General features: G+C 42.8%; 1 protein-coding gene across 1 annotated transcript in view; it reads left to right on the forward strand.

Annotated features, from left to right (window-relative positions):
- The window catches only part of mertka (c-mer proto-oncogene tyrosine kinase a), a 43,203-nt gene extending 34,492 nt beyond the window's left edge, over positions 1-8,711 (forward strand). Inside the window, exons 13-21 of the mRNA XM_029765246.1 lie at positions 22-117; positions 378-458; positions 759-851; positions 1,046-1,164; positions 1,284-1,393; positions 3,429-3,588; positions 4,458-4,594; positions 4,898-4,958; positions 7,012-8,711. Of these exons, the coding sequence (XP_029621106.1) occupies positions 22-117; positions 378-458; positions 759-851; positions 1,046-1,164; positions 1,284-1,393; positions 3,429-3,588; positions 4,458-4,594; positions 4,898-4,958; positions 7,012-7,524 (1,370 nt within the window). The 3' untranslated portion in view covers positions 7,525-8,711. The remainder of the gene's footprint in view (positions 1-21; positions 118-377; positions 459-758; positions 852-1,045; positions 1,165-1,283; positions 1,394-3,428; positions 3,589-4,457; positions 4,595-4,897; positions 4,959-7,011) is intronic.
- The last annotated feature ends 3,032 nt before the right edge of the window (positions 8,712-11,743 follow it).

Below are 11,743 nucleotides of genomic sequence, written 5' to 3' on the forward strand. Positions count from 1 at the left end.
CCCCTCTTGCCCCCTTTTTAGTAGGTAACCTGGGTGTGAGTGATGAGCTCCAAGCCAAACTACAGGACTTCATGATTATGAGAAATCTGCTCTCCATCGGGAAGGTTCTGGGAGAAGGTGAGGATGACATTCATTTGATTATTTTGTACACACAATTAGGGGCCTATTTGTGTTATAACGTAGGTAGAATACAACTTTATCTCAGTCATATGACATTTCTTCCAATGTAATTTCTTACATTTTTTTGGTCATCTCATTTGTTTGTGGTTGTTCCTTAATCGCATTTCACATGTAATTTATTTGTTGCTACTCGTCATTTAGAGGTATTTCTGACTGTTACCTTTCTGACTGTTACCAACCCATTGTTTATTGACCAGGTGAATTTGGCTCTGTGGTGGAGGGACATCTGAAACAACTGGACGGAACATCTGAGAAAGTGGCTGTGAAGACCATGAAATGTGAGCTTCATCCTCTTGTTAGTTTTCTGTAATTGGGCTGATCTAACAACGCCCATTCATTTAGGTCAGATTCAGAGTGTTTTTTTCTCCTTCTTACTCTCTGATTAATATCCTAGATGGTTGATGAATTCCTCATAGCCTGGTCCCAGATCTGTTTGTGCTGAATTACCAGCTACTATGACCGTTCATGCCATGTTTGGAATGCCAGTGACCACAGGAGTTGGAAAGATAGTGCAAACAGATCTAAGACCAGGCTAAATAACACATGACATTTGTATTAATCTCCTCTTTGTTTTCCAGTGGATAACTTCTCCCAGAGGGAGATAGAAGAGTTCCTGAATGAGGCTGCCTGCATGAAGGACTTTGACCACCCTAATGTCATCAGGCTGCTAGGTACTGTAGGTCTTCTTTGCTGCCATCACAGACCATCCTGCACAGTCCTGCCCATCATGCAGAAACAATGGATTCATGCTCACTCACTCCATAGTTGAGGACTAAAGGATTTTGTAATACTTAGTAAAAACTTTATTTTACAGTCATTTTACAACTGGTATTTACCTGGTATTACATTGATCTGCTCCTGCTAGGTGTTTGTCTGGAGGCGGGGTCTGGTCACTTCCCCAAGCCCATGGTGATCCTGCCCTTCATGAGATATGGAGACCTCCATAGCTTCCTGCTGCGCTCACGCCTCGGTGACAGTCCACTGGTGAGCTATCTGATGCTTTCCCAAGCAGCACTTTGGAAAAAAGTGTTGTCTTGTCTGAATATGGTTAATGACATTGTAATGATGAAGATGTTGTTTCTTTCTTCTTCTTTTTCTTTCAGTTCCTGCCCACTCAGACACTCCTGAAGTTTATGATTGACATCGCCATGGGGATGGAATACCTCAGTGGGCGGAACTTCCTCCACCGTGACTTGGCTGCACGCAACTGCATGTAGGTTTACATTTCACCTGAACCAGAGCCATACTGAGTGTACAAAACATTACGAACACCTTCCTAATATTGAGTTGCACCCCCTTTTGCCCTCAGAACAGCCTCAATACGTTGGGCATGGACTCTACAAGGTGTCAAAAGCGTTCCACAGGGATGCTGGCCCATGTTGATTCCAATGCTCCCCACAGTTGTGTCAAGTTGGCTGGATGTCCTTTGGGTAGTGGATCATTCTTGATACACACGGAAAACTGTTGAGCGTGAAAAACCCAGCAGCGTTGCAGTTCTTGACACACTCAAACCAGTGCGCCTGGCACCTACTACCGTACCCCTTTCAAAGGCACTTACGCATTTTGTCTTGCCCATTCACCCTCTGAATGGTACACATACACAATCCACATCTCAATTGTCTCAAAGCTTAAAAATCATTCTTTAACCTGTCTCATCCCCATCATCTACACTGATTGAAGTGGATTTAACAAGTGACCTCAATAACGGATAAAAGCTTTCACCTGGTCAGTCTATTTCATGGAAATAGCAGGTATTCCTAATATTTTGAACACATAGTGATTTACATCTTTACATTGTGACAAAGTACAGGTCAGAGCTGTATATACACACACACATATATATAAACTGAACAAAAATATGAACGAACATGTAAAGTGTTTGTCCCATTTTTCATGAGCGGAAATAAAATATGCCAGAAATGATCCATATGCACAAAAAGCTTACTTCTCTCAAATGTTGTGCAAAAATGTGTTTACATCCCTGTTAGTGAGCATTTCTCCTTTGCCAAGATAATTCATCCACCTGACAGGTGTGGCATATCAAGAAGCTGATTAAACCGCATGTTCATTACATATGTGCACGTTGTCCTGGGGACAATAAAATGCCACTCTAAAATGGGCAGTTTTGTCACACAACACAATACCACAGATGTCTCAAGTTTTGAGGGAGCATGCAATTGGCATGTCCACCAGAGCTGTTTCTGGAGATTTGATCTTCATTTCTCTACCATAAGCCGCTTTAGAGAATTTGGCAGTACCTACAACCGCAGCCCAAGTGTATGGTGTCGTGTGGGCGAGCCTTTCACTGATGTAAACGTTGTGAACAGAGTGCCCCCCTGATCAACTCTATGAGAAGGAGATGTGCCGCGCTGCATGAGTCAAATGGTGGTCACACCATATACTAGCTTAAAGGTATCTGCATATCTGTGGAATCCATAGATTAGGGCCTAATGAATTCATTTTCAATTGACTGATTTCCTTATATGAACTGTAACTCAGTTAAATCTTTGAAATTGTTGTATGTTGCGTTTATATTTTTGTTCAGTATGTATATATATATACAGTACCTGTCAAAGGTTTGGACACACCTACTCATTCAAGGGTTTTTCTTTATTTTTATTGTTTTCTACATTGTAGAATAGTAGTGAAGACATAAAAACTATGAAATAACACATATGGAATCATGTAGTAACTAAAAAAGTGTTAAACAAATCAAAATATATTTTATATTTGAGATTCTTCAAAGTAGCCACCCTTTGCCTTGATGACAGCTTTGCACACTTTTCTTTTGGAATGTAGTGAAGTAAAAGTTGTCAAAAATATAAATAGTAAAGTAAAAATGTTTTAAATATATTTAAAAATATTTTTACTTAAGTACTTTACACCACTGTGTGTGTGTGTGTGTGTGTGTGTGTGTGTGTGTAGGTCTGACCTGAACTTTTTCACAATGTAAAGATATGAGTCTTATCTCAGGGTAAACGGAGAGGACGGCAGCTAAACCATCCTTGTTCCTTGGTACTGTTCATGTACGACTGTGGTCTATTTTGGCAACTTATTCAAGTAGAAACTCACTGTTGCTGTCCACCATATTGTCATTGTTATGTAGACACATTGCTCTTGACATTTTGAATAAATGCCAAATTCTTGCCCGTGTATCCTGCCTGGTCAATTTTGATCTGTTTCTAGTAAGTGAAATTGATAGATTGTTCTATTGATTGATTGGTTGGTTGGTTGGTCTGGTCCTACAGGCTGCGTGATGACATGACGGTGTGTGTGGCAGACTTCGGCTTGTCTAAGAAGATCTACAGTGGTGATTACTACAGACAGGGCAGGATAGCCAAGATGCCTGTGAAATGGATCGCAGTGGAGAGCCTGGCGGACAGAGTATTCACTGTGAAGAGTGATGTGGTATGGAGGTCCACACACACACACACACACACACACACACACACACACACACACACACACACACACACACACAATGATGTTGTAAGAAACGTCTGAGATCGAGCCCCCATCAGCTAGTTTAAATTCTTTCATCCTTGACTGATTATAGGAATACATGTGAATGTGTCAGAGAGAAAGGAAAAGTACTGTTATTCAAGTATTTAGTTCCCTTTCTGAGAAATTAAACAGCCAGCCCGTGAAGTTCAGCCCACCACAGCTCTCAGCATTGGAAAAGTTATTGGGTAGCTTAACAGAGTTCTCAACAAAGAGCCGTGTGACTGCAGAACAGTTAAATGGCTATCCAGACTTTCTGCTTTTCACCCCCTACCTACATGTACATAGTACTTCAATCAATCACCTAACCAAACCTACATGTACATATTACCTCAATCAATCAACCCAACTACCTCGTACCCCAGTACACTGACGCAATACTCCTTGTATATAGCCTGTATATAGCCTCCTTATTGTTATTTTATTGTGTTATTGTATTAATTTACTGTTTTATTTTTGATCTATTTGTTCATTTTCTTACTTTTTAACTGCATTGTTGGGAAAGGGCTCGTAAGTAAGCATTTCACTGTAAAGTCTACACTTGTTGTATTCAGGGTGTGACAAATACAATTTCATTTGATTAGACTGCAAATGTGATACTTGAAATCACAAATTAAAACGCATTTACAGTTCTCTGCTCACGTTATGTAGATGCATCTAACATGTTATTTTAGTGGGAGCTAGCAGAACCTAACAATTCTAACATTTACGTTAACAGTCTATCACGAGAGAGAAACTACAGCTAACATAAACGTGTGCTGTGTGTCTTCTTGCAGTGGGCATTTGGTGTGACCATGTGGGAGATAGCGACACGGGGCATGACGCCGTACCCTGGTATCCAGAACCATGAGATTTATGACTACCTACTTTTGGGCCACAGGCTGAAGCAGCCAACAGACTGCTTAGATGAACTGTGAGTGTTTTTCTTCTCTCTACATGGCTGTCTATCAGATTGGGCTTTAGTAGATAGGAACATTTAGCCTGATCCAATACCTGTTTGTGCTGTATTGCCAACTCCTAAGGTCATTGTCAATGAATGGACATATTAACTATACAGATCTGGGACCAGGTTAAGGAACATTATGTTACAGCCAGAACAATATAGATAAACTGAAGAAGAAGTAATGCCTGCAACTCTGTTACGCTCCCCAGTGGTTTATTAAGACGCAAAACAGATCACATTTGAATGATTATTCTTACTTCTCCTGTACACCAGGTACGAGATCATGTACAGCTGTTGGCGTGCTGACCTCCTGGATCGCCCCGTCTTCACTCAGGTGAGAGAACTCCCGACGAAGCTGCTCTAGACAAAGTCTACGTCCCAAATGGCACTCTATTCAATTTATAGTTCACTACTTAGGGAAACCCATAGGGCTCTGGTCAAAATTAGTGCATTATATACTGCTCAAAAAAATAAAGGGAACACTTAAACAACACACCCTAGATCTGAATGAAAGAAATAATCTTATTAAATACTTTTTTCTTTACATAGTTGAATGTGCTGACAACAAAATCACACAAAAAGAATCAATGGAAATCCAATTTATCAACCCATGGAGGTCTTGATTTGGAGTCACACTCAAAATTAAAGTGGAAAACCACACCACAGGCTGATCCAACTTTGACGTAATGTCCTTAAAACAAGTCAAAATGAGGCTCAGTAGTGTATGTGGCCTCCACGTGCCTGTATGACCTCCCTACAATGCCTGGGCATGCTCCTGATGAGGTGGTGGATGGTCTCCTGAGGGATCTCCTCCCAGACCTGGACTAAAGCATCTGCCAACTCCTGGACAGTCTGTGGTGCAACGTGGCGTTGGTGGATGGAGCGAGACATGATATCCCAGATGTGCTCAATTGGATTCAGGTCTGGGGAACGGGCGGGCCAGTCCATGGCATCAATGCCTTCCTCTTGCAGGAACTGCTGACACACTCCAGCCACATGAGGTCTAGCATTGTCTTGCATTAGGAGGAACCCAGGGCCAACCGCACCAGCATATGGTCTCACAAGGGGTCTGAGGATCTCATCTCGGTACCTAATGGCAGTCAGGCTACCTCTGGCGAGCACATGGAGGGCTGTGCGGCCCCCCAAAGAAATGCCACCCCACACCATGACTGACCCACCGCCAAACCGGTCATGCTGGAGGATGTTGCAGGCAGCAGAACGTTCTCCACGGCGTCTCCAGACTCTGTCACGTCTGTCACGTGCTCAGTGTGAACCTGCTTTCATCTGTGAAGAGCACAGGGCGCCAGTGGCGAATTTGCCAATCTTGGTGTTCTCTGGCAAATGCCAAACGTCCTGAACAGTGTTGGGCTGTAAGCACAACCCCCACCTGTGGACGTCGGGCCCTCATACCACCCTCATGGAGTCTGTTTCTGACCGTTTGAGCAGACATGCACATTTGTGGCCTGCTGGAGGTCATTTTGCAGGGCTCTGGCAGTGCTTCTCCTGCTCCTCCTTGCACAAAGGCAGAGGTAGCGGTCCTGCTACTGGGTTGTTGCCCTCCTACGGCCTCCTCCACGTCTCCTGATGTACTGGCCTGTCTCCTGGTAGCGCCTCCATGCTCTGGACACTACGCTGACAGACACAGCAAACCTTCTTGCCACAGCTCGCATTGATGTGCCATCCTGGATGAGCTGCAGTACCTGAGCCACTTGTGTGGGTTGTAGACTACGTCTCATGCTACCACTAGAGTGAAAGCACCGCCAGCATTCAAAAGTGACCAAAACATCAGCCAGGAAGCATAGGAACTGAGAAGTGGTCTGTGGTCCCCACCTGCAGAACCACTCCTTTTTGGGGGGTGTCTTGCTAATTGCCTATAATTTCCACCTGTTATATATTCCATTTGCACAACAGCATGTGAAATGTATTGTCAATCAGTGTTGCTTCCTAAGTGGACAGTTTGATTTCACAGAAGTGTGATTGACTTGGAGTTACATTGTGTTGTTTAAGTGTTCCCTTTATTTTTTTGAGCAGTGTATATGGTGCAATTTGGGATGCAGACATTGACATAGACACCCTGGTCAAAAATAGTGCACTACACTCTTAGCACCTTTTTTTTCTATCAAGAACCTAAAAGAACCCTTTGAAGAACCCTTTCTGGTTCCAGGTAGAACCCATTTGGTTCCAGGTAGAATCCTTTTGGGTTCCACGTAGAACCCTTTCCACAGATTGTTGCACTTGGAACCAAAAAGGGTTCTACCTGAAACCAAAAAGGGTTCTCTTCTCCTATGGGAACAGTTGAAGAGTGAATATAACAAATAAGGTGAAATTTGCTACGCAGACTCAGACTGCGTAAAGATGAATCTTCTAATCTTCCGGACTTTCCTTAGGTTAGAGAACTGTTGGAGAAGCTGACAGAGAAACTTCCGGAGGCTTCTACTAGCAAAGAGGACATCATCTACATCAACACCAGTTTCCCTGAGGAGGATCAGCCCGGTGCTTGTGCAGACTCCCACCTGGATTTGCCGCTTTTTAGCTCCTCCCCTTCCTGCAGTCATAGAAACCAATTCAGCCCCTCCCCTTCCTGTAGCGACCAGTTCAGCTCTTCTCCGTCCTGCAGTAACAGTCGCCAGAGACGAGACAACCGAGATCTGGTGACAGCAGTCATCCACGAGAATATGGAGGAAAAGGAGGAGGAAGATGATCGTTACGTTGTTGTCATCTCTAATGCCAATAGGAGTGGGGACCCCGCTGTCACCATGACAACAGCAGTTGTGGACAGTGACACTCCCCTGTTGGCTCGGGAGGGCTTGGGTGGTGTTTTGGGGGGAGCTACTCGTGACTCAGTGAGCGATGTCACTGGGATGGATCAGCACGCAAGTGACACAACGCTGTTGCTCTGATAGGCATGGAACGTTGGGACTAGAAATCCAGTAATCTGAAACCAGACAAAGAAAAGAAAAGCTCTCCCCCAGGGGTCATGTCTGATGATAATACACATCCTTCTTGTCTGCACTTTGGACTGTTGAGGACATAATATTAGGTATTGTAATGACCCTGCCGTTGATAAGCACGATGACCACTCACCCAAGGGAACTAGCTTTCTTGGAGCAGCGGTAACATTTCTTTCATACCCTATGATACTGGTTGCAAATCACGCCTCGGAATCTCGTGCTACTCCCTCATTTTGTTACAGTTTGAACGTATGGTACTGTGTGGATCATGAACACATAGACCTTCTGCTTGGTGCAGCATGTGTAGTCTCACGTTGCAACACTTCCAAGTTGTTTCACCAAGGATCTGCCCAGTGTCTATAGAAATATAATCCCTATTTCTATGATCCTGTCTTGTGTAGTTCTGTCCAGTTTCCATAGAAATATAATCCCTATTTCTTTGATTCTGTCTTGTGGCATTATTAAAATAGTGTTATTACCTTGTTTATTCCCCAATGCTTTGCATTGAAATAATTGTGACCAGTTTTCCAGTGGATGTTTATACCTCAAATGGTTACCACCAGCTATCAGTGTTAATGCAAGAGATGTACATAAGAGACGCTACATTTGCACATCTCTCTTATAGTATATTTCCAATTAAATAAGCTCAGCTAAAAAATGAAGTCAGTGTATCCCTAGCAGATATTGAAAGCTGTGAACAAGGCACAATTACAGCCAACCACTATTGTAAGTCAGTAGTACACTCCCATTACAATCAGAGGCCATCTAAAGCATTTAAACTGTATGTAATTTTAAGTATTTTTGAAGTGGCAATGTGTATATGAACTTTACATGATATGTGTATATAGAGTATTGTGTACATATGATGTCGATGGACTGAAAAAACAAAACAGTTATTTTGTATCTCAGAGGACCTTGTATACAGCCTTGAGGTACTCCACCAAGGTTAGGCAGTGGACCCTGGAATGTCCACAATATCTAATAGTTTATATTACAGATTTTAATAGAAGTTCAACTTTTGTTAAATATAAATATAGTCAATGTTGATATTGAGTTAATTGTTAAAGAGATTTGCAGTATTTTTTTCATGATGCAATAAATGATTGCAAATTAAAAAATGTGCAATTTTTTATCCATCTGACCCTGAAAATAAATCTATCCTGGATTGAATAAGATGCACGCAGACACAGTTTTGTTTTTACTATCCTTGTGGGAACCAACAGCATTTAATTCTCTTTCAAAACCTTAATTCTAACCCTAACCATAATTATAAACCTAACCCCAAAGCCTAAAATAGATTCTTTCCCTTGTGAGGACTGGCGAAATGTCCCCACCGAATTTTCAATGTTTTACTATCTTTGGGAGGACTTCTGGTACCCACAAGGATAGTTAAACAAAAACACACACACACACACCGAACATGATGATGATCAGATGATGAGAGAAAGGGAAATAAATAACAGATTTCAAGTTGCTATAATTTTTTAACCCTTGTGTAGTGTTCATGTTTTTGTTATTGACCCAATGTTTGCGGGTCTGACGGACCCACAATATTATTGGGTTTTTAAAACAATACAGCCATAGCAATTTACGTAAAAATACTTAGATGTTGACTTATATCAATTACAAGCAATATAGACAGCATACATGGTTAATATTTGCCATTTACCTCTGCTAGATCACATTTATCAATAAAGGCGCTATTCGTTATTTTTTTAAATAAAATGATTACATGGGTGGAATAAATTGTTTATCTTGAACAAATATAAATGAAACAAAGTTTTCATCACTATTGATGTTTATTGCTTTGAACTGAACAAATTGGAATGACAACTTTTACATACAGTATTTTATGGAAATGATAAATGATCCCCATTGAACACAAATTAAGGCCGGTCAACACACCACATGAGGGACAGAGTTTTACTGTGTGTGTGTTGCAAATGTATTTCTTGCACTTGATGCATGTGTACTGTGTCTTTCTGTCCTTCTTGGATTCACACACATAGCAGCGCTTCTTCTTGTTGCTACCGGCTGCAATCTACTCACACTTACTTTCGGTATTGGAGTTGTTGGTTCTGCGGGTCGGGCGGATGGGGCACCAGCATCCTCCTCATGATCGCTGCAGAAGCTGGGGTCCTTGGGATATGTTGCCTCCTCTGGATTTGAGGTTTTACCAATGCCTTGCCCTGTTCTTCGAAAAAGAGATGTCTCCTCTGGAGCTTCCCTCTGTAACAATCTGGGTTCAACCCCATCCAGATGACCAACGCGTTGTACACCGAGATGCCCAAGATGTTGAAGAATTTCACAAGTGTCCAGTGTAGGGTTCTTCTTTTGCAGCTGTAGCCAGTCACCAGCTTGTTTAAATTGTCCACCCCTCCTTTTGTGGCATTGTAATCCATTATGATTTCTGTTTTTTGATGTTCCTGGCCACAAATTCTCCCATCCCTATGCAGCGTACTCATGAGTACCACATTTTTGCCTTTCTTTGGCACGTAGGACACTAGGGACGTGCCGGACATGAACACAAACTTAAAGGCATTGATAGGCCAGTTCCATGTATTCAACAGCTGAGGTGGGATCTCTGGCTTGTTTTTTTCTTACTGGTCCTACCATTGTCAGCTTCCTCTTGAGGAGCTCCTGTCCCAGCTTGTGTGAAGTAAAACAGTTATTGCATGTGATGTTGTGGCCACAGAGTCCCTGTGTCACATCCAGGACAACCCGCATCCCTTGGTTCTTCTCAGGAGCTCCTCCATCTGGCTTCCCTGTATACACTTGCATGTTCCACACATATGATGAAGCAGCATCACAGGCAGCACAGATCTTGATTCCATATTTTGTGGGTTTAGATGGTATGTACTGCCTGAAAGGGGCAGAGGCCCTTAAATGGCATAAGCTGCTCATCAACAGTAACGTTGGGCCCAGGGTTGTAAAACAGGAAGGCGGTCCACCCACTTGTCCCACAATGACCTGATTGCAGCTAGCTTGTCTCTCTGCCGCCGAGCTGGTCTGGTGTCTCGGTTATCGCAGCGGATAATCCTGGAAATAATGTGGACGTTTTCCAGAGACAGTTTTGCACGGAAGAGTTCTCTGCCAGTTTCTACGTCCCACAGGGATTCTGTAGATTCCCCATTGGATATGAAAACAGCAAAAAGGATAAGAACCCCAAAGTATGCATGTAAATGAGTTTGGTCCATCTCCTTCCACCTCTCTCCAAAAACACGCCTTCCCTCCAAATTAATGCAGTCCAGAATAATTTTCTGGATGGTGTCTGGGATGAACAGTTCAAAAGAAGACTTTATGTCCTGCACATGAGTAACCACCATCCTCGTCGGCCCTGGTTGCATCCTTATTACATTGGCAGCCACCCCGCATGGCCGCCAATATGATAAGGATGCAACCAGGAGGGCAAGAATCTTCTTGCCCTCCTGCAGGCTGCTGATGAGCTGGTCCTGGGGTTGGCTGCCGACGGGCTGGTCCTGTGGCTAGCTGAGGGTCAGGTCAATCTCATCCTCTTCTTCCAACTCACTGTCAGACTTCAAATTGACAGAGACATGATCCTCATATTCGGAAATTTCTTCATTTTCCAAAGTGGAAGACACTCCTTCCACACTAGCTTCTCTCCCTGCAAAACATTTTTCTAAGGCCCTCTGATCAGAGATAATGTTTGCCATACTGATTGATTGTGGTGAGGAGCCACACATGCAAAGCTATTTATTTGTGGTGTCCCTCCCCCAATTTGCACCTGGCTGGGGTAGAGTGTGGCAAAATACCGACTTTTTTATAATGTATCGAAATAATGTAATGTAATAACATTGTGCAGGTTCTCGCAGTACATTTTATAGTTTCACACACTACAAAGGGTAAAGAGTACGAGAAAAGCGGGAGACAGGCAGAAAGGCAGGTGGACCCGAACACCACATGTAATATAAATGTGTAGGGGGGTAAACAGTGTGCACTCAATGAAAATGTGTTATTTTACATGTTCTTCACAGAAAATGAGCCAAGGCCAATGAGTCGCAGGTGAAAAAATAATTAATTGTATCATTTTTCTTCTTGTATACATTGAAAATGGGTCCCACAGACCCGAACACCACACAAGGGTTAATACAGTATATACATGGTCACTGGCACTGCTTAACATGGTGTATGGTTCAATGCATCTGAT

This window comes from Salmo trutta, chromosome 10 (genome assembly GCF_901001165.1).
Source record: "Salmo trutta chromosome 10, fSalTru1.1, whole genome shotgun sequence".
In the NCBI taxonomy this organism is placed as follows: Eukaryota; Metazoa; Chordata; class Actinopteri; order Salmoniformes; family Salmonidae; genus Salmo; species Salmo trutta.